Source organism: Oryctolagus cuniculus, chromosome 2, assembly GCF_051225735.1.
Source record: "Oryctolagus cuniculus isolate XC-2025 breed Fujian yellow rabbit chromosome 2, ASM5122573v1, whole genome shotgun sequence".
Classification (NCBI taxonomy): Eukaryota; Metazoa; Chordata; class Mammalia; order Lagomorpha; family Leporidae; genus Oryctolagus; species Oryctolagus cuniculus.
The window spans coordinates 137,134,707-137,153,645 of record NC_142868.1 but is presented as its reverse complement, the minus strand read 5'-3'; the positions used below and the strand labels follow the sequence as shown (position 1 = coordinate 137,153,645).

The following is an 18,939-nucleotide window of genomic DNA, read 5'->3' as shown; positions in this document are numbered from 1 at the left end:
GGACAGAGCCGGGTAGATTGAGACTGCCAGGGTGGGTGGTGTAACCCCTGGGTGAGACCTCCTTATGAGGTTCTCCAAAACTGTGTGCCAAGCCACCACCTTCCCCAGGCCACTTCCAGAGACTCCCCTCTTTGTAAAAAAGACTGGCTGTGGGCTCCCACTCCCCCCACTGCCCAGCCTATGTCCTTTGCTACCCAGCTGCGAAACCCTCCTGTGTCCTTCCTCCTACAGCCCATCCTCCAGCCCTGGACCCCTGGGGTCACTGCTGGAAGCACTCTCAAAGGCCACCAACTAGTCTTGCCCGATCTTCCCTCCATGCACCCTCCTCATTCACTGCACCTGCTATTTGGCCTCTTCAGCCTGCCAGGCTCTGGACACAACGCCGCCTCCCGCTCCCAGGAGCCCAGCCTGTTTCCCTCTGTCTGCTCTGCCCCCAACCCTCCTCCCATACATTGAACCTGCCTGGTGCTTCCCCTTTCGGAGAGTCTTTCCTGAGCCCCACTCCATGTCCATGCCTCCTCTACACACACTCCCGCCACACAACTGCAAAACACGCATGTTCGTTATCTGCGCCCACCGCCCACCTCCTCTGCCCTCCAAACACATCAGAGCAAGACTGTCCAGTCCTTTACCTAGCGAGCTCACAGACAGACCTGAGGAAATGCTTGTGCAGTCTACACATGGTGGAGCACACAGGCAGATAAATGGCTGTGTGAGTGGACCTATGCTCGCCGAGCCAATCCCATCATCAGCTCATCTTCATCTTTGTTGTCTGTCCCAGCCTGAGCCTTCTGAGTTCCACCTACACACACACACACACACACACACACACACCAGCACCACAGGCTGGCCTTGTCTCCCGGCCCTGTCCCTGCGGTCCTCACCCTCACCTCCTGGCTCCACACTTCAGTCCAGACCCACTGCAGGCCCTCACCTGGATGGGCATCAGGAGACACTGTTCAGCCTCTACCCTTCGTGCTCTCTCTCTGAAGATGACTGGCGGGGAGGAGCAGGGGGCGGGGCTGTGACACAGTAGGTTAAGCTGGGATCCCACACTGGAGCACTGGTTTGAGCCCTGGCTGCTCTGCTTCCAATCCAGCTCCCTGCTAATGCTCCTGGGAAAGCAGTGGAAGATGGGCCAGGGGCTTAAGATCCTGCCACTCACATGGGGGGGTTCAGATGGAGCTCTGGGACCCTGGCTTCAGCCTGGCCCAGATATCAGGGGAGTGAACCAGCAGAGGGAAGACCTCTCTCTGCCACCTTGCCTTTCAAATAAATGAAATAAATCTTTTTTTTTTCCTTTTTTAAAAAAGTTGATTCTGGTACTTGTCTTCTAGCTCCAGGAGCACAGCCATGGGTAAGCGGGTCTGCCACTTTCTTCTTCTCTCTTTTTTCAAGCATTTATTTATTTGAAAGGCAGAAACACACACACACACACACACACACACACACACACACACTGATCTCTCATCTGTTGGTTCACTCCCCAAATGTCCCCACAACAGGTGGGGCTGGGCCAGGCTGGCTGAAGCCAATCCAGGTCTCCCACGTGGGTGCCAAGGGCCTAACCACTCGCCCTGTCACCACTGCCTCCCAGGGAGTGCATCAGCAGGAAACCGGACTCAGGAGCAGAACTGAGACTTGAACTTGGGCACTGGAATATGGGACTCAGGTCTCAGCTGGCGACTTAACTGCTGTACCAAATGCCCAGACCTCCTGCTTCCTGTCCGGGTGTCACTTCCTGTGCCAGTGGTGATGACAGCCCTCACTCCAACAGCACCCTTCGTCCTTGTCCCCTCGCCCCCACACACTCTGCTATCAACCTCATCCAGAGCCTCAGCCCCTGGTGTGCTTCGTGGTGGAGGAGAGTGACACTCGGAGTTGTTCTCAGTGTGGAAAATGAGGGCCATGCCCAGTACATCCACGTGGCCTCAGAGACCCCCAGATCATGAACTGCTTGGGAAGTGAGGCTGGGTGCTCATTCAGTGATGTTCAAAAAGACCCCCAAGGTGGGCATTTAGCCTCATGGGCAAGACACCTGTCACACACTGGAGCGCCTGGGTTCAATACCTAGCTCCACTTCCAATTCCAGCTTCCTGCTAATGCAGACCCTGGGAGGCTCAAGTACATGGGTTCCTTTTTTTTTTTTTTATAAGATTTATTTATTTGAGAGGCAGAGTTAGAGAGAGAGGGAGAGAAAGAGAGAGATCTTCCACGCATGGGTTCACTCCCCAAATGGTTGCAATGGCCAGAGCTGGGCTTCTGGTCAGGAGCCAGGAGACAAGAATTTCTTCCAGTTCTCCCACACAGATGCAGGGGCCCAAGGACTTGGGCCATCTTCTGCTGCTTTCCCAGGCCACAGCAGAGAGCTGGATTGGAAGTGGAGCAGAGAGGACTCTAACAGGTGCCCATATGGGATGCTGGTGCCCCAGGTGGAGGCTTAACCTACTACACCACAGCGCTGGCTCCAGTACTTGGGTTCTCGCCACCTGTGTAGGAGACCTGGGTTGCTTTTTTGGCTCCCAGCATCAGCCAAGCCTAGCGCTGGCCACTGTGGGCATTTGGGGAGTGAATCAGTAGACGAGAGCTCTCCTCTGCTCTTTTGCTCTGCCTTTCAAATAAACAAATCTTCAAATTAAATAAAGGCCCTTATGGTACTCAAAGAACAGCCAAAGACTGGCAAACAAAACTGGATGCTGGCCATGAGCAGAGGCCGGATTCAAGTTTCCGCTTGGATTCAAATCCTCAAATACTGGAAATGTCAATGTCTTGAAAGAACCATCCAAGAGGCTTGTGGCAATGCAGCTTCATGGTCCTGTCCCCCAAAACAGCCTTGGATGCAGAAGGTGGACCTAGAAATACTTGTCTTTAACAAGGCCCCAGGTAATTCTGATACAAGAGCTCCATTGGCTCCACTTTGGGAAACAGAGGTTAAGAATGATGTGTCTCCTTCCACCTCTACCTCCCCAAAGACTGAGACAGCTCCATGGATAGGAAAGAGTGCAGAGTTTCTTGCAAACAGGTGCCATGATTTGGGACATAAAAGGTCCCTTGAGGGACCAAATACATCTTGAGTCTGGGGCTGAACAGGAGTGCAAATGAGGCCCAATGAGTCATGCCTCCAGGTATGCCCACGCTCCCCTCCCACAGTAAACCTGGGCTGCCCCATGGCCCGTGAGAACTAACAGAATACAGAGTAATGGATGTAGAGCCAGCCTCAGGCCAAAACTTGAGGCCTAGCAACGTCTGCTTTTGCAGTTTGGGGAGCTCTAGGCCACCATATACAAGATCTGAATACACTGATGAAAACACAAGGAGGGGCCACATGGAGGGAGGGAGGGAGGGAGGGGGAGAGGGGGAGGGGGAGGGGGGGAGAGAGAGAGAGAGAGAGAGAGAGAGAGAGAGAGAGAGAGACACCTGCCATCTCAGTATCCCAGCTGAGCCCTGTTTCCAGCTGTCTTTGTCAAGGTGCCAAACATGTAAGTGTGCCATCTTGGAAGTTCCGGCTTAGCCAAGCTGGCCCACATGGGGCAGAAGAATCTTCCAGCTAAGCCCAGTCAATGCTAGTGAATCCACAGAGTTGGATTCCATAAAAGTAGGTCTTATTCTACTCCATGATTTAATAATTATCTGTTGCTACATAACAAATCTGCTCAATACTTAGTGGCCTGAGACATCAAGTGGCATATGAGCTGTCACAACTCAGAAAACATGGTATAATAATAACAGGAATCAGTTTATGTAAGCATATTACAAAGTGCCTTTATATTCATTAGCTCAATTTATCCTGAACACAATGCTGTAAGGAAGGGGAAGGGTTCGTGTGATTCCCCCATTCTAAAAACCAGTGTTTTTAGATGACTTGAGATGACAAAATTAGTTAGTGACAGAGCTGACCATCTGATACCAAATACAGGGTGAAGGAGTCAGCTGGGACAGGGTCCGTCAGGGGCTAATCAAAGAGAAGGGGACGACACAGATGGCCAGATACAAAGGAAGATTTGGAAGATGCTTGAGAGGCTGACGGGGTAAAGTCAGGGAGACAGATGAGGAGTGACACCAGGTGACAGCAGGGGGGTTGGGGAGTATGGTGACAAATGGCTGAACAAAGCCATCCCTGATCTGATGGGTGAGCTGTGTATGAAAGTTAAGATACAGTCCTGTCTTCCCCAAGAATCTGGGTGAGCCCTGGAGCAGGCAGCCAAGGCAAGCTCCCAGGTGACTACAACTGGGGCTCTTATCATGTGGGGCCCTCAGCAAAGCGGCCACGCTCTCCAGCTGTGTCTGTGTTAGAGGAAGAACCTTCAGGGAAGGCCTTAGACTTGGATACACACACACAGAGGACACCCACGCACTAACACACATCATCCTAGGAGGAGGGATCTGCCCCAGAGAGAGCAAGGAATGTCGCTACAGTGAGTGCAATGCCAGGCAGTGGGTAAACAGTCAGCCCACCCATCAGACAGCCTCCCACTCTCTGTCCCTCCCAGGAACTGACACGGGATTGCCACCCCTTGTCCCACTCCTGCCATGAGCCTCCTCTCAGCCCTGGTCAGGCCAGGCCCTCTGTGCATCCCTGTAAGGCAGTGGGCCCCCAGGAGAATTCAGGGTCCAGCCTACAGCCCTAGAAGAGACTATGGGCTCCTCACAGGTGCCCATGCGTGGGGACCAGGGATGGGTGCATCCATGAGGGCCATCAGCACCCTACCCACTCACAGAGGGCCTGATGCTTCCAGGTGGGGGTGTGCCCTGTGTGGGCGTGCATGTGTGCACATCCATGTCTCTCAGGGAAGCCTAGTCCATGCATAGCATACGTGGAATTGGTCATGAATTTCACAGCCAGGAAACCTCCTGGGGGCAGGGCTGTGCGGTCCAAAAGAAAACAAAGGGGAAGCAATCTATTTTGTTGGAAAGACCCTCCCTCCCCACTGCAAGTGTCAAGAGTGGGTCAGTAAACAGCCCCTCTATACTTACTACAGAGACAAGAACTCAGAACCGGAGGAAACGCCTGTGATGAAGGCACGAGTGGGAAGAGAAAGGCACACGTTGTGGACAGGTCGACAGCACGACACCACGATGAGACACACGGCTGGGAACGCACACCCCAGGACACCCACGTGGGGCTCGGGCCTCGAGAAGAAGGGTTTCCTCGGGCAGTGCTGGGTCTGCATGCAGGGCCTGGGGGAGTCTACCAGGACCCACATGTGTGGGGTCTACCCAGGAGGGAGCAGAGTCCAGCGGGCCAAGCTGCTGCTCTCCAGATGGCAGAGGAGCCCTCCGACCCGGGGGACGGATAGCCTCTGGGGGTCGCTGGGGGATGTGTCCAGGCCCTGGAGTGATCCCGGGAGCTCAGTGCAGATGCTGTGATGACTTAGGTGCCTAGAGCGCTAACAGCATGACCCTCCTCAGTGAGTATGTTGCTACCCACAATCAGATTCAATCTCACATTTAGAGCAAGCGTTTACCCTCCAATCCTTTTCACCTGCACTTCCCTTACACATGTAAGAACCCTAAGAAGGGAAGATATCAGTAGCCCCATTTGACAAACAGGGAAACTGAGGCAGAGAGAAAGTTATCTGGTTTGCTAAAATTAGCAACTGAGTCATTATTAGTTAGCAGCTCTGCTGGGCCGGGAACGCAGTTCTCTAAGCAGTGTCTCCCAAACAAAGCTGTCCTCAACCTGGACTACGCTTCCGATTCCTCAGCGGAACCCAACACCTGCAGGCTCTGCTCCTCCCCCCACCTTCCACTCCAGAAACACCAGCAGTGGGAGCCAGGCTTCCGGCTTCTTAAAGCTCCCAGGTGACTCCCAACATGCAGTTAAGGTTGAGAATGACATCATCAGCCTCATCTGGGAAATGCAGAGTCTCAGGCCCCACCCCAGAATTAATGGATCAGAATCTCCACTTGAACAAGACCCCTAGGTGGTCCCTATGCACCAGACACATGGACTAGTGCGCCGGGACAGGCCCCCAGCTGCCACGTCTTTGTTAGAGGTGAGGAGGCCGCGGGTCACCATGACTAGTCATCACGGCTTAGGCTGGGCATACATTGCAAGTGCGCTGTCATAGCTTGTGAGTGACACAGGCTGAAAATTAGGAACACTTAGTTCAGATTCCCTAGAAAGGCACGAGGGAAACTTTTGGGTTGGGGAGGGGGGGCAACACCTGATGGAAGGCAGGTACCTACAGCGTGGAAATCCCTCCTGCCTTCCACGCAGACCTTTCTCAGCCGGTGAACGGCCCCTCCCTGCCCGCTCAGCTCCACTCACCCTCTGCGGACTTGGAAGGAGAGACGGCGGGGCTCTTTGTCTCGGCCTTTGTCGGGCTCTGTGCTGGAGAGGCAGGTGCAGACTTCACAGGGGAGCCAGGCTCCTCTGTGGCAGTTTCTTTCTCTCCTGAAAACACAGACAACCACCTCAGGACAAAAGCCAAACAGAGGAGAGGTGGATGGAGAATGAGAGCACGTAAACATTTTTTTTCAGGGCTAGTATTGTGGCACAGTGGGTTAAGCCACTGCTTGCGAGGCTGACATCCCACACTGGTGCCAGTTCAAGTCCCAGCTGCTCCATTTCTGATCCGGCTCCCTGGAAAAACAGTGGAAGATGACCCCAATCCTTGGCCCCTGCACTCAGGTGGGAGACCTGGATGGAGCTCCAGGCTCCTGGCTTTGGCCTGGCCCAGGCCCGGCTGTTGCAGCCACCTGGGGAGTGAACCAGCAGATGGAACAGGTGCTCACGCTCTCACTTTCTCTGTCTCCTCTATGCAGCTCTGCCTTTCAAATACATAAATAAATCTTTAAAACCATTTTTTTTTTTTGGTTTGGTCATTTCTCCTGGCTGATAATGCATCTTCTGCTCCCCTACCCTTTTCTCGATTTTGCTGCTTCCTTGGGGAAGCAAATGGAAGAACTGAGAGTCAGACTGTTTCCTCCATCCACATTACTGATGGAGTGCGTTACTCCTGCGGGGGGGTGGGGGGGTGGGGAGGCAGCGAGAAGAAAGAGGACTCCCACGTGGCCAGGCCTGCACCTGCCTCTCATCTGCATCCTGTCTCTGCAGAGGCCCAGCCAGGTGCTTCATGCTGTGGGCACAGAGCACGTCCGTGGGCATGGAGTGGACCAGAGCCACTGAGTCCCCTTAAAAAGACCATGGGGGCTGGCACTGTGGCACAGCAGGTAAAGCTGCCGGCTGCAGCACCTGCATCCCATATGAGTACCAGTTCTTGTCCTGGCTGCCCCCACTTGCCATCCAGCTCCCTGCTAATGGCCTAGAAAAAGCAGTGGAAGATAGCTCAGCCCTGGCCATTGGGGTCAACTAGGGTGTGAACCAACAGATGGAAGATCTCTCTCTCTGTCTTTCCTTCTCTGTAATTCTTTCAAATAACTAAATACATCTTTAAAAAAAAAGACCCATGATTTGTTTGAACATAACTAGTTTATTCTTTAAATTTTATTTATTTGAAAGGGAGAGAGATCTTTCATCTGCTGATTCACTACCCAATTACCTGCAACAGCTAGGGCTGAGCCAGGCGGAAACCAGAAGCCAGGAACTCCATCTGGGTCTCAGCTATGAGTGGCACAGCCTCAGCCACTTGAGTCATGACCTACTGCCTCCCAGGGTGAGCATTAGCAGGAAGCTAGATTGGAAGCAGTGCTGGGACTCGAATCCAGGTACCCCAATATGGAATGAGGACATACCTGGTGGCATCCTGGCCACTGTGCCAAATGCCTGCCCCCTGGTTTACATTTTCAGTCCCCATGATCCTTAGGGAGAAAAAGCGCCATATTTTTCTTGTCTGCTTTTTCAGTCGGCACAGTGGACTTCCGAGCCAGATGGCAGGGGCGTAGCTTTGTGCTAGGATGATGGCTGACCCTGGGTGGGGAGGGGTGGTGGCAGAAGACCCTGTCCTGAGGGACAATCTTGCCTGGTGGACACACCAAAGGCTGAATTCTGTGTTAGACGCCAAGTGCTTTTGAGGTGAAGGCAAGGGACAGCTCAGTTTGGGTAGAGTGGGGAGTGCACAGGGGAGGCCCTCCCAGCTGGGGGCAGGTTTGAGACGGAGCCTGCAGTGTGGATGACCTGGATCAGGCTGTCCAAGAAGGGAAGCGAGGAAGGGACAAAGGCATGAATCAGGGCACAGGGGCTTTCGTGAGCACGGACACAGGGCGACGGGCTCGACCCTTCCAAAGGTTCTGAAAGGAAGGAGAAAAGACACAAAGGGCCAGGTGGTGGCGAGTCATTGCCAGGCTGAAAGGATTCCACCAGACCTGGCAGGTATCACGTAATAGTTAGGCCTTCTGGGGCAGGCATTTGACCCACGGACTAAGACATCACTTGGGACAGCTGCAGCCCACACTGCAGTGCCTGGGCTCACGTCCCAGCTCCACACCTGATTCCAGGTTCCTGCTAAGGTGCACCCTGGGAAGCAGCAGTGATGGCCCAAGTTCTTGGGTCTCTCATCGATGTGAGAACCTGGATTGGGGTCCAAGCTCCCGGCTTCAACCTGGCCCAGCCTTGTCTCACTCTTTCAAAAACATTAGTAAAAATTGATACTTACGGCTCTTATTAACTATCTTATTGCAACTGGCATTCATCAGGTGTGTACAGACATGGGCCATATTCACAGGCACTACTCCAAGCACTTTTCAAGTATGAATTCCTTTATTCCCCAGGTGAGAGGGTCAAATGAGGTCATGAGGGCACAGAGCACCGAGAGGCATTAGCGTGGCTGACAGCGCTATGCTACCCAGAGCGTCTGGCAGACGGGGCAGGAGGGTCCTCCCGAGTGGCCCAGGTGTTCCCCTCATCCTGGGAGGTGCTAAAGCCCTGATGGCCCAGGCTTCTTACCGTCCAGTTCCAGTTTCTTCCTCTCCACCTCTTTCTTGTACTCCTCCAGCTCCTGGTCAGTGAGTTGGCTGAAGGGGTTGGGCACTGTCTCCTCTGAGTCATCTTTGGTATCTGCATCGCCCTTGGACATCAGCTGGCTCTCTGTCGACTGAAAGTTAACCACAGAGTGTGTGTTGCTCTCTGAACGCTGCTGCTGGGGCCCCGGGCCCGCGCTTCCTTCCAGACTCAGGTGGCTGCCAGTGGTCTGGCTAGGGACAGCGTGGCGTGCAGCTCCTTGCACACAGCTCAGGGCCTTGTAGCAGGGTTTGTTCGTTCCTCCCCATTGCTACCTCCCCTCAGGCCCCGATTTTGCACTGCCTGGATGAACACAGGGGATCTACTCTCTGCCCCTGAAATAAAATCAGATGCTTCCAAGCAGAAGGAAGACACACCTTTATTGCATTCCCTGCTATGGACACTGCCAAGCCATCGCGACACAAATACAGTTGGTGTCCCAGAGTCAGCCAGCCAAAGCCCAGCAAGCGTAGCACTGGCTCAAGCAAGCTCCATGCCGGCCTCCCCGCCCCCACAGCAGTGCAGACCGCAGCATGCAGCAGTAAGTCATATGTGAAACACGGCTTCGGCGTTCTCAGCACAGATTAGTCCTGTTTTGCACGCAGTCGTGAATGACAAAGGGGCCAAGCTTCTGAGACTCGGATCTTCAAGCTGCCTGTACCGCAGCTCCCTGCAGGGCCTGCAGCTCTGTGGAGCCCCTGACTCTGGGGAGCTGACCAGCCAGCCAGTGTGCAAGCTTCGGGCATCCTCAGGCTTTCTAGCTAAGACAGGGACTGAAATCCAGACCCCGCGGCAGCCCTTCCTCCCGGTTCAGCATCCTTGTCTTGGCCTTGAGAAGGCAGTGCTCGGAAGCTGAGACACAGCAAAGGGACGCAAGGCTGAGAGGAGGCGGGCCCGGGCAGCCAGCCCGCTGCGCCCTCCATCCTCCCTTCCCCGGCCAGCCAGGTCTCCTCATGACAGCCCCGTAGGCTCCCCCCAAAGGGAAGCAGTGGCAGGCCTACTTTAAGGGAATCACGGAGAACCCAAGACCAAGCTCCCAAGAAAAGCGACTCCACGGAGAGCATTGACTTTAAATGGCAGAGCTGGTTTTTGACAATTTTGCTCATTGTGCTGAACTCCCACCTGCCCCCACCATCACGGGCGAATTCCACCCCTGACCCCATGGCACACTGAGTTCCCTCACCTCGGCTGGGTGGGGCGGGATGGGGAGGAGGTGGGCGTGCCACCGTAACCTTCACACTTCTCCTGTCAGTGCGCACCCGCCCTGTGGGCTGCGGCCTGATCTGAAACCATTACGGCAGCGCCGTTTGCTCTGCAGAGAGGAGCGTGTTGCGCATTTCCCCAGCTTGTGCTGCTTGCTGGGGAAAACGCCACAGCCACTGCCACCTTGCGATGGGCAGGAATGAGGCCAGGCACAGCCAGAATTCGGAACTCCACCCCCCCCCCCCTTTGCTAAGCACTAGACAAAACACACCCTGTCTCAAACACGAACACGACTTCACTCTAACTATGTGGGTTTGTGTGGGCAACGAATTGTCCCTTGCCACCTTGAGTCCAGGAGCACCTGGCTGCATGGCCCCTCTCCGTGGGGGACACGGGCACCTCCCCAGAGCTTGGGCCTGATGCTCAGAGGTCAGAAACACTCAGGGCCCAGCAGACCCGGAGCACCCGACAGCCACCAGCCACACAGCCCAAGTGCCCCTTCGCAGGGCACTAATGGAGGCCAATGAGGAGCTCCTTGGTGGAAGGTTTGGAGCGGCCGGTGTCACTCCTGGGAGTGGATCGGCTGCGGCGCCCCTTCCCAGAGCCCAAAGCGGGCAATCAGAGATGGAGGAGCTCACAGCACCCAGGAGCTAGAGCTCCATTTTGCAGTGCCACGACCCCAGGGGCAGGTGAGGTAAGGACTCAGGGCTCCTGCTGCCCAGCCCCCGGCTCTGCGGACCCAGAGGGCAACCACGCTTCCCCTCCAGCCAGGGGCGGCCTCTGCTGTACCGGGCTCCGGCTCTTCTCGGAGATGACGCTGGCCAGGAGCTGGGACTGAGGCCCCGCCGACTTCACGTCCTGTCGGTTCTGCTCTCGGATCTGTAGGGGAAGGGCAGAGGGACAGTGAGCCAGCTGGGCAGTGTCCAGCCCGGAGCCTGGGAAGGAGCCCCAGCATGGGGGTGGGGAGCCCGCCTCCTGTTCCCAGGTGGTCCATCGTGCTGCGGACAGAACTCCAGGAAGGTAGTTCATTTCAAGTACCAAAAGTAGATCCTGGAAGGACGCTCCCCAACTTTAATCTCCCTAAGTGGACGATCCCGGGGCCACCCCCTACGTAAAGAACCTCAGTCTCTTGGGTGGGAGAGTGACTCAGGAATCTGGACTGTATTTTTGATATAGCATTTCATTCTGAAATTCTCTTTCTTCATATATTTCCAACCCACTCTTTAAATTATATAGAATATTTGTGCTTATTCACATACTTAAGCATAACATCATTATTTGATACATGTGCGCAGTGTGAATGCTGAAATCAGGGTGGTGAGCATTTCCATCTCTGTAAATATAATCCTGCCTTAACTACAACCATCAGTTACACATTTCAAAACAACCAGGGAAGAACCGGAAGGTTCCCCCACACAGGAATCTTGAAACAAGTGTTGCAAGGGGGCCTGCCCCACACTGAGGATGGTCCTGTCTCCTACTGGCCTACTGGAGGTGGTTTGATGCAGCTGAAGTTTTTAAAGGAACATTAGAAATATAAGTGAGTGAGCTGGCAGGCAAAGGCCTGGAAATGAACATGAAGGATCTTGAAATCTTGAAAATGAACCAAAAGGGGGCCAACACTGTGGCGCAGCAGGTTAACGCCCTGGCCTGAAGCGCTGGCATCCCATATGGGCACCAGTTCAAGTCCCAGCTGCTCCACTTCTGATCCAGCTGTCTGCTATGGCCTGGGAAAGCAGCAGAAGATGGCCCAAGTCCTGGAAGAAGCTCCTGGCTACAGATTGGTGCAACTCCAGCCATTGTGGCCAACTGGAGAGTGAACCATCGGATGGAAGACCTCTCTCTTTCTCTGCCTCTCCTCTCTCTGTGTAACTCTGATTTTCAAATAAATAAATAAATCTTAACCAAAAAAAAAAAAAAAAGAAAAAAAGAAAGAAAGAAAAGAAAATGAACCAAAAGGAAAACAGCATAAAACTCGTAAGAACTCAATTTGTGGCAGGTCCTTGAGACACATCTCATGTGCAAAGCATGAAGCAGTTGTATAGGACTACAGAAGGGCAGCACGTAGCACATGTTCCAGGCATAACTGGTAGTCTCTCTCCTATGAACCACATTTTGGGAATTCAGCTTGTGTCTGCAGACCTGAGACGCCCCCTTGTGGGAGAAGGGGGAAAAGCAGCCACCATCATACCTTGTTCCTCATGTCCAGTACTTCCTGGGGGTCGGTATAGAGAGGCACGAACTGGTTGGGGTTTTCAATCCGTATGGGCATGCCACTGCTAGATTTTTCCACCTCGTCAGCCTTCATCCACTGCAAGCACAAGGCCAGGTATGCGTGAGACCAAGGACAAAGGCCCACGAGTCCTCCCCAGGGCTCCAGCCCATGCGGTCTGGGGCCCCCGTCTGCATGGAAGGTGAACAGGCCTAACACCCCTGCTCCTCTCAGCAGAGATGAGCAGCACATGGCCCAGGTGCCCTAGGAGGCCCCCTGGCCAATGGGGAGCCTTAAAGAACCCTGGAGAGGGAGGCTCACAGCCTTAGTAACCTGCTCAGACACGCAGGCAGCCACTGGGCCTCTGTACCCGACAACTCGATTTGAGTTTGGAGGGCTTCATTTTGTTTAATAAGAGAGCTTTTCTATCGGGCTGCCAGCTACTTCTTGGTTAATGAAAAATCAGATTCAGAGTCTGCATGTAAGAGAACGTGCAACAGAAGGTAACTGTCTGTCCTGCCCACTGGCTGGCTTTGCATCGCTCCTGAGCTCCAGCTGTGAGACGCCCATCCCTTGGATTTCTGGACTACCCCCTCCCTGGATGTGGGAGCCAGAAGCAAAGACCAACTGCTCCTGGGTTTTATGCTCTCGCAGTGGCCTGGTCCAGCTCTCCTCTGCAGAAGCCTGCTCCTCAGGCCCCGGAAGTCAGGGCCGAGGAGCAGGAAAGAAGTGGTCAGGGCATCGCTTCCAGGCCTTTTGGCTCAGGTCAAGTGCAGAAGTGGTCAGGGCTCAGGGGGCCTGAGCAGCTGCTCCCAGATGCCCAATACGAAGCCCAAACAGGCAACGGGATACAGTCCCACGTTCAGGGAAGACTTGTCCTGGTCCCTCCTAAAGCCACTCAACCCCACCAGCGCAGCCTGCCCCTCCCGCCCCAGGCGCAGGCCTCCCCTCACCGTCGTCTTGGGCCGTGGGCTGCCCATGCTCCTCTGGACCTCGTCGGCCATGTTGACGCGCAGGTAGGTGTTGGGCGTGTTGAGCCAGCGGGTCTTCTCCTTCTGCTGCTTCTGCGCGTGCTGCCGCAGTGCGGGCACCGGGGCTCCGTCCTCCTCAAACACAAAGGCTGTGACCGTGGCCGGGATCTCCACCTCACTTTTGTGTTTGGCTTTCTCTTGAACAAAGGGATGGCGGTACGTGTAGCCTGTTCTGTAGCCCTAAAAAGGACACAAGGACAACTGCTTTCTGTGGGGCTTACGCCAGACCTGACAGGTGATGAATAATGATGCTGACTACTGGACAGGCATTTGGTGAAGCGGTTAAGACACTCCCTGGGACGCCTGCATCCCACACTGGAGTGTTTGGGGTTAAATCCGGGCTCCACTCCCTTGTTTCCTGCCATTGTGTATCCTGGGAGGCGGCAGCTGATGGCTCAAGTACTGAGGTCCCTGCCACCCACATGGGAATCCTGGATGGAGCTCCTGGCTCCTGGCTTCAGCCTGGCCCATTTTCCTACTTTTCACATTGATTTGTAAAGTCTCTTTTTTTTTGTTTTGTTTGCTTGTTTGTTTGTTTTGACAGGCAGAGTGGACAGTGAGAGAGAGAGAGACAGAGAGAAAGGTCTTCCTTTATCATTAGTTCACCCCCCAATGGCCACTGTGGCTAGCGCGCTACGGCCAGTGTGCTGCAGCTGGTGCACCGCGCTGATCCAAAGCCAGGAGCCAGGTGCTTCTCCTGGTCTCCCATGTGGGTGCAGAGCCCAAGGACTTGGGCCATCCTCCACTGCACTCCCGGGCCACAGCAGAGAGCTGGACTGGAAGAGGGGTAACCGGGACAGAATCCGGTGCCCTGACCGGGACAGAACCCGGTGTGCCGGCGCCACAGGCGGAGGATTAGCCTATTGAGCCATGGCGTCGGCCTGTAAAGTCTCTTTTTACACTGAGAATATTAATCTTTGGACTGTCACAGATATTGTAAGTATCTCCTCCATAATTTGTCTTGTACTTTTGTTTATGATGATTAATAGAACTGCAAGTTTTGAATGTTTAATGTAATCATATTTGTCATTACAATTTCAGACTTTTCTGCTATGCTTGACAAGGCTTTTTCCTCCAACACAAGGGCATCAATGAATCTGTTTTTAACACCTCTGAGTTTATTTTTTTTTTCTGAGTTTACTTTTTATGTTTAAACTTTTCATAAGTGAGGAGTTTATCTTACTGAATGGAATGAGATCAAAATGTCTTAGTTTTCTTTCCCAAATGGCTACTAGTCTCTCTCTTCCACACAGATGGATAAGGTGCCCGCTATCCTGTGTGAAATTCTCTTATATTTTGGGATCTATTTCTGGATTCTCTAACACGTTGCTTTGGTTGGCTTGTTCATTCTGCTAATGCCACACTGTTGAGTTACTAACGCTTTATCACACTTGACCTTGGAAGGGGGCAATGGGACTGGTATCACTGATTTGTTTTCTTTCTACAGCATTTTCCTGGCCATTCTGAAATTCACATGGAAGAACATTTTGTTAAGTTATGTACCTTCCAACATTTTTAAAAGAATTATACTGAGTTTATTGATTAATTTTTGGAAAGTGTCTTCTTGGCCCAATGTAAGTTTTCCAAAGAAGAATAAATTACAACTTCTCAGGATTTCAAGTTTTCTCTGCTGTCTATTGGTGAAGTTTTGTGGTTTTCTTTGAATGAGTTTATACTTATGTTTTACGACTTTGCTGCATTTGCAAATAGGATATTGTCTCCCATTATATCTTCAAATCAGTTAATGCTAAAATACAAAAGCAAACAATTTTCATAAGTTTTCATAATTGGCCACTTTAAAATACTCTCATTATTTCAAATTTTTTCAGTTTATTTTATTGGACTTTATAGGCATATAATCTTATTATGTATAAAGAACAATAATCTTGCTTCCTTTACATATTTATACCTCTTATGTCTCACTGCCTTGGAATGAGTTCCAATATTATTACAGAATATTAAATAATGCTGCTAAGAGCCAGAATCACTGCTATGTTTCAAAGTATTACAGAAATATTTCTACTTTTACAATTATCCTCATTCTTTTTTTTAAGATTTATTTATTTATTTGAAAGGCAGAAATTTTTTTAAAGATTTTATTTATTTGACAGGTAGAGTTACAGACAGTGAGAGAGAGAGAAAGGTCTTCCTTCCATTCGTTCACTGCCCAAATGGCCGCAATGGCCGGAGCTGCGCCCATCCGAAGAGAGGAGCCAGGTGCTTTTTCCCGGTCTCCCATGCGGGTGCAGGTGCCCAAGCACTTGGGCCATCTTTTACTGCTATCCCAGGCCACAGCAGAGAGCTGGACTGGAAGAGGAGCAACTGGGACTAGAACCAGTGCCCATATGGGATGCCGGCACCGCAGGTGGAGGATTAACCAAGTGAGCCACAGCGCTGGCCCCTGAAAGGCAGAATTACAGAGAGGCGGCGGAGGCGGGGAGAGAGAGACAGAGACAGAGACAGAGAGAGAGAGAGAGAGAGAGGTCTTCCATCCACTGGTTCACTCTCCAGATGGCCGCAATGGCTGGAGCTGTGTCAATCTGAAGCCAGGAGCCAGAAGCTTTCTCCTGATCTCCCACATGGGTGCAGGGACCCATGGACTTGGGCCATCCTCTACTGCTTTCCCAGGCCATAGCAGAGAGCTAGATCTGGAGTGGAGCAGTCAGGACTTGAACTGGTGCCCATATGGGATGCTGGCACTACAGGCAGAGGTTTTATCACTACACCACAACGCCAGCCCCATCCTGACTCTTATTTTGAAAGAAGTCATGTTAAATATATGCCCTCCTATCCTAGTTAACAGTTATTATTTGTATAAACTGTTGTGAAATGTTTCTCAACTACTTTTTGATAATTAACATGATCAAAAGGTTTTAAGGCTTTGATTCTTCAGTCTCATGGAATATCTGTATATTTGAAAGAACTTTAACATTCAACCACCCCTGAATTCTAATAATGAATCCTCACCTAGTTATTGTGTTTTATTATTCCAGTGTTATACTCAGTACTACTTGCTAGTTTCCATCAACATTCAAAGCAAAGTTTCTCTGAATGGGTCATCATTGTTATGGCTTAGTGGTCTTTGGGGGCCTAGGGGCCAGGCTTCCATGGACTTCCACAGACTGGCCTGGAAGGGTAAGGAACTCACCAGGTTATCCAGCATCCTCATGAGGGCCTCGAACTCGTGCTCCCCAAGCCGGCTCTTCTGCATGGGCCCGAAGGTGCTCCCTGCCCACTGCACAGAGCCCACCTCGTGTGGCTGGTGCTTCTCCTTCTCCAGCAGGATGAGGTTCTCCACTCCCCCGGCGCTGGGCAGAGCCGACACCTGCAGTGGGAGCAGAGGCTCAGCCACCCTTGCAGGGGGTCCCTGCACTCACCTCTGCTCCTGTAGGCAGTGGGAGCGTGGGGGCCATGTGGGAGAACCTACAAACCAGGAACGTCTGGGAAACAAACCAAGGGAAAGCCACCTCCGGCTTGCTGGGCATGCACTCCCTCCCAGGGAAAGAGGTGTGGATAGCTTATTTCCTGATGTCAGTTCTCACACACGACACAAGGAATTGCAAAGTGTTAAACCTTAAGAAGGAATAATACAGAGGACCGCCAAGCTACCTGGGACACAGACACACTTGGCATTGTGGCTGTTTCTGTGTGTGTGCTTGAAGGAGGGGATAGGAGATCAGAAAGGGCTCCACAGGGATTTCTGTTCTTATCTGTAACATATTCTTTCTTTTACCGCAAAAGGCTGTATTTTTTGTTAGATTTGAGTGGTGGAAGGTGGGCATCTCTTGTGTTATTCTCTGCATTTTTCTATGTTTGAAATATCTCCTAGGCTTTTTTTTTTTTTTTTGACAGAGTGGACAGTGAGAGAGACAGAGAGTAAAGTCATTATATGTGTGTTTGTGTGTATGTATATATGTGTGTGTGTATGTATGTGTGTGTGTGTGTGTGTATATATAGCTAGTTTCTATGACAATGAAATTTGAGTGTGACCTGATGGGCTGGGCTGATAGTTTTTTTGTTTTGTGTGTGTGTGTGTGTGTGTGTTTTTTTTTTTTGTTTTTTGTTTTTTGTTTTTTTTGACAGGCAGAGCTAGATATAGAGAGAGAGACAGAGAAAGGTCTTCCTTCCACTGGTTCACTCCACAAATGGCTGCTACGGCCGGTGTGCTGCGCTGATCCAAAGCCAGGAGCCAGGTGCTTCTCCTGGTCTCCCATGGGGTGCAGGGCCCAAGCACTTGGGCCATCCTCCACTGCACTCCCGGGCCACAGCAGAGAGCTGGCCTGGAAGAAGAGCAACCAGGACAGAACCGGTGCCCCAACCGGGACTAGAACCCGGAGTGCCTGTGCTGCAGGCAGAGGATTAGCCTAGTGAGCCAAGGCGCCGGCCTGGGCTGACAGTTCTAACAGAGCATCACATCCTCCACAACAGGGTTAGGTGGCCAAGGACACCCAGAAAAAAGAGGCAGAGGAGGCGGTGATGGTGCACAGCCAGGCTCTGTGCAGGGTCAGAGGGCGTTCACGCTGGGGCTGAGACTGTCCAGGTTCTGGGGAGGGGACAAGGCAGGTGCGTGCAGGCAGTGGACTCTGAGAATTAGGGTGAAGGTTGTGTGTACAACAGGCGACTTCAGCATGATCCTAGAAGACACTCACTGGTCTAACCAAACCCCAGTTTTCTAATCCCACGCTCAGCTGATGGCAGTGGTGATGGATATGCAGGAATGAACAGAATGTACAGGAGCCGCTCCCTCCCTGCCTCCCCTATGCGTGGCTTTTGCCTTCTTTAGTTTTAGTTACCTGGAGTCTACAGCAATTCAAAATTATTAAATGGAAAAGATCCACAGTTCCTAAGTTTTAAAGTACATGCATTCTGGTGGCATGGTGAAATTCTGCACCGTCCTGCTCTGTCCAGCCTGGGCCGGGAACCATCTCTGCTCAGCACATCCACGCTGTATTCCCCATCCGCCCATTCGGCCCTCAGAGCTGTCTCTACCTGATCCACTAGCGGAGCACTGCAGGGCTCATGTTCCAGTAGCCCTTGTTCCAATAACAGCCCCAAAGAGCAACAGTCGTGATGGCGGCAACCCGGAGGCGTGGAAAAGCAGCTGCAAAGTGCTTCCTCTATGGGAAAAGGTGTAAATGCTCAAGCATCTGCTGAGGTTGCTAAGATCTACCGTAAGAATGACTCTCCCACTGGTGAGAGTGTGGAAACAGAAAGAATTTGGGCTGGTTTTGCTGCTGCACCTCAAACTGCAAGTTTCCAGCAGCGTGTGCTAAGGTTCAGCTCGGATGGGAAAGGCATTATGTGGTAGGGTTTGGCACTATCTGCAGTTCCAGGCACCCACTTAGGGGCTCACAATGTATCCCTCATGGGTAAGGGAGGACCCCTGTACATTCCATGTATCCCCAAATCGCCACCACCCAGCTGTTAAGTGGTTAGGAGGTGGCTTCCTGGGTAAGTAAAGCTAGAGTGAGAGATGGGGGCCTTTGAGTAGTGGAGGCAGTGAGCCAGGTATTTTGTGCTGCAAATGAACACGTTAGCCTCGTGGGTAAGACTGGCTATTCCTTGTAGGCTTGCTGACCCTGGGGCAGCTG

The 18,939-nt window shown here is 52.3% G+C and overlaps 1 protein-coding gene across 4 annotated transcripts in view; it reads right to left on the bottom strand.

Moving 5' to 3' along the window:
* Nucleotides 1–18,939, bottom strand: part of ADD2 (adducin 2) — a 111,425-nt gene that overhangs the window by 7,495 nt on the left and 84,991 nt on the right. For all 4 annotated transcript variants that reach the window (XM_051837642.3, XM_051837627.3, XM_051837619.3 and 1 more), the window contains 6 exons: nt 16,497–16,673; nt 13,271–13,528; nt 12,297–12,416; nt 10,895–10,984; nt 8,849–8,996; nt 6,272–6,397 (listed from right to left, as the gene is read on the bottom strand). In XM_051837642.3, coding sequence (XP_051693602.2) covers nt 6,272–6,397; nt 8,849–8,996; nt 10,895–10,984; nt 12,297–12,416; nt 13,271–13,528; nt 16,497–16,673 — 919 coding nt within the window. The remainder of the gene's footprint in view (nt 1–6,271; nt 6,398–8,848; nt 8,997–10,894; nt 10,985–12,296; nt 12,417–13,270; nt 13,529–16,496; nt 16,674–18,939) is intronic.